This window comes from Nannochloropsis gaditana (genome assembly GCF_000240725.1).
Source record: "Nannochloropsis gaditana CCMP526 unplaced genomic scaffold scaffold1060, whole genome shotgun sequence".
In the NCBI taxonomy this organism is placed as follows: Eukaryota; class Eustigmatophyceae; order Eustigmatales; family Monodopsidaceae; genus Microchloropsis; species Microchloropsis gaditana.
Window position 1 is genome coordinate 1 of NW_005802893.1, and position 2,591 is coordinate 2,591.

At 56.3% G+C, this 2,591-nt stretch overlaps 1 protein-coding gene across 1 annotated transcript; it reads left to right on the forward strand.

The window, feature by feature from the left end:
* Positions 1 to 1,848: 1,848 nt before the first annotated feature.
* NGA_0695700 (uncharacterized protein) lies at positions 1,849 to 2,557 on the forward strand (the record flags this gene model as incomplete). Its single annotated transcript, XM_005852600.1, has 2 exons — positions 1,849 to 2,129; positions 2,450 to 2,557. Coding segments are annotated over exons 1-2 (327 nt in total), but the record flags the coding sequence as incomplete, so codon positions are not given.
* Positions 2,558 to 2,591: the final 34 nt, after the last annotated feature.

Here is a 2,591-nt window from a genome sequence, read left to right on the forward strand (position 1 = left end):
GCCCTCCCTCCCTCCCTCCCCATCAGGCGCCGTGCCGGGCCCGATCGCGGCGGGTGCGATGCTCTTCTCCCTCCTCCTTTCCACGGGCCACCTCTCCGGCACGCACCTCAACCCGGCCGTCACCCTCGGCCTTTTTGTCCGAAAAGGCCGCCTGGACCGGCGTGCGTGGGCCCACAGCCTCGGCTACGTCTTCGCGCAATTTTTAGGTGCCTTCCTGGCCGCCCATGTAGGGAGGGTCGCCTGTGGACCGAAATTGGCCGGAATGGCCGTGCCGTCCCTGCCTGTGGGCGTCTCGCCTCTCCAAGCCTTTGCGGCGGAAACGCTCTGCACGGGGGCGTTGATGCAGGCCATCGGCATTTTTCGGGTAAACCCGACGTGGCCGGTCATGCTCAGCCCTTTAGCCATTGCCACGGCCCTGACCGCGTGCCTGATGAGTGCAAGCGGTTTGAGTGGAGGAGGCTTGAATCCTGCAGTGGTCTCGGCGTTGTACCTGGCCAAATTTTCGGCCAAAGAATGGCCGAACGTGTGGGTCTATGGGCTGGGACCTATCGTAGGATCGGTCCTGGTAGGTCTGGCGGATCGGTTCGGGGTCGAGAAGGGCGGAGGTGCGGGAGAGGAGAGGGTGGAGGTAGGGTAGGAGGGAGGGAGGGCAATGGGTGGGGGTGAGGACCGTTGTGGCCTCGGGCACCTCAGTGAATGCCCGAGAGTGTTGGGCGAGGGAGAGGGTTGCACAAAGTACTTTGAAATGACTCGCAAAGAGCGTGCGGGACGGGTAGGAGATAGCCTGGAATGGTGGTGGTTGGGGCGTGGCAGGCATAAGCTGTGCTGCAGCAGACTGACTGTCGGCGGGGGCTCCGTGCGGTACGTCTCCAAAACTAGCAATCTGAAAGCAAGTACCGCACAGTAATAACATGTCGCCTCCTATCCTGTGGTTTAAATTACCCATCACTGAATGTTGAACGCTCGGAAGAAAGCAAGCAATGCGAATGGACTACGCGGGATGAAGGGACAAGACAGGTTTATCCCCTGACCGCTATGCATCCTCGAGGTGGTTGTGACCCTACCAACAGGAAAGAGCCCTTATCGTTAAATGTCAACAATGCATCTCACACGCGTTTTTTAACGGTCGTATTCACATTTCCTTTCGACTTAATGATTTCGACTCAGCATTTTGTCGATGAATCCATGAGTGATTCTCGTAATTAACCAAGCTTAGCCATGCCGGCCGCATGCAAATAACAGGCTATGCTCAGTGCATATTTTTGCTGCCTGTACATTCCCTATACCCTTCAACCTATTAAAGCGTATGTCATTTCAAAGCACAAATCCACTGCAACCGCCTGGTGACATACCATACGTTCCCGACCCCTGCCCCTCGAATAACACGACAAAGTGGCCAAAATCACCACCCGTATCCTCCCAGGGCACGAGCGCTCTGTATCGAGATCAGTCTGAACACGCCTGAGACAGCATTGGAGACATATCGCGCATGCATTCGTCATTTATAACAATAACCATTTTATTTCGGGCGTACCTCGCTCCCGGCCTCGCCTCGCTAACTTTCCTTCCTTCCTCTTGCGACCGCCCCGCCTGCGCGGACATACGCGGCAAAAACCTCAAGCATAGACCCATTTCGACGCACTACAGAGTGACTATTTATGTCGCATCATGGTTCATGAGAGAAGTAATTTTCGAAAAGGCATACAGGGCTTCCCCGCTTCATATCGAACGCGAACTCGGGCGCTCTCAGGCCTCCTCCTCTTCCTGATTAACGTTCCATTTTTATCCCACCCCGAAATAGATCGACCATCCACGCAATGTGTAACGTACTTATTGGTGAAGCTGAGCGCCTGCGTGACCCTGTTTGAAGAGGGAATCTATATTGTAAGGGGTTCTCGGACGCTGGGGCCATGGAGGAAGGAGGTGACGGACGCGGCGGGACCACCTGCAACAGAGAAGGCAAGCCACACAGCACCAGCCAGGACACCGGCAGCAACACTGATCAAAATATAAGTATTAGAAGCCGCGCAAGGACACGGAACGTAGCGCTGGGCGGACAGGGCAGCGAACAGCCTCAGGTCTTCCGAAAGATGGTGTTGTGCAGCACGGGGTTTTCAGAGCGGGCGAATGTGAGTCCGTGACGGAGGCGGGACGTTTCAGGGGGTGGGAGGCGCGAGTTCTGAGACATGATCTTGGTGAGGTTGGGGAAGGTTGATGGGCGGTTCCCACAAGTCATCAGGCACCCGGTCGTCCAATGACGTCGAGGAGGAGGGACTGGAGCGGCTGGCTGTAGACTCCGTAATGGAAATAGCGGAGGGAGCACACAACAGGAAACGATTTACGATAGATTGTGGAGTGTGGGGAGAATTCGTGACAGTCATGGAAACAGAGAGAGTTTCGGTCATGCCATTTCCCTCCCTTCTCCCTCCCCCTTTCTTGTCCCTCCCAGATCAGCTTTCGCGACCGGATCGAGGCTCGAGGGGGCCGCTTTACCACCCTCTTTAGCGTGCAGGTGACGGCACTCATTGCCCAGGTGGTGGGTACCGAGAAGTACAAGGTTAGGGAAGAGAGAGGGAGGGGGAGGGGGCTTG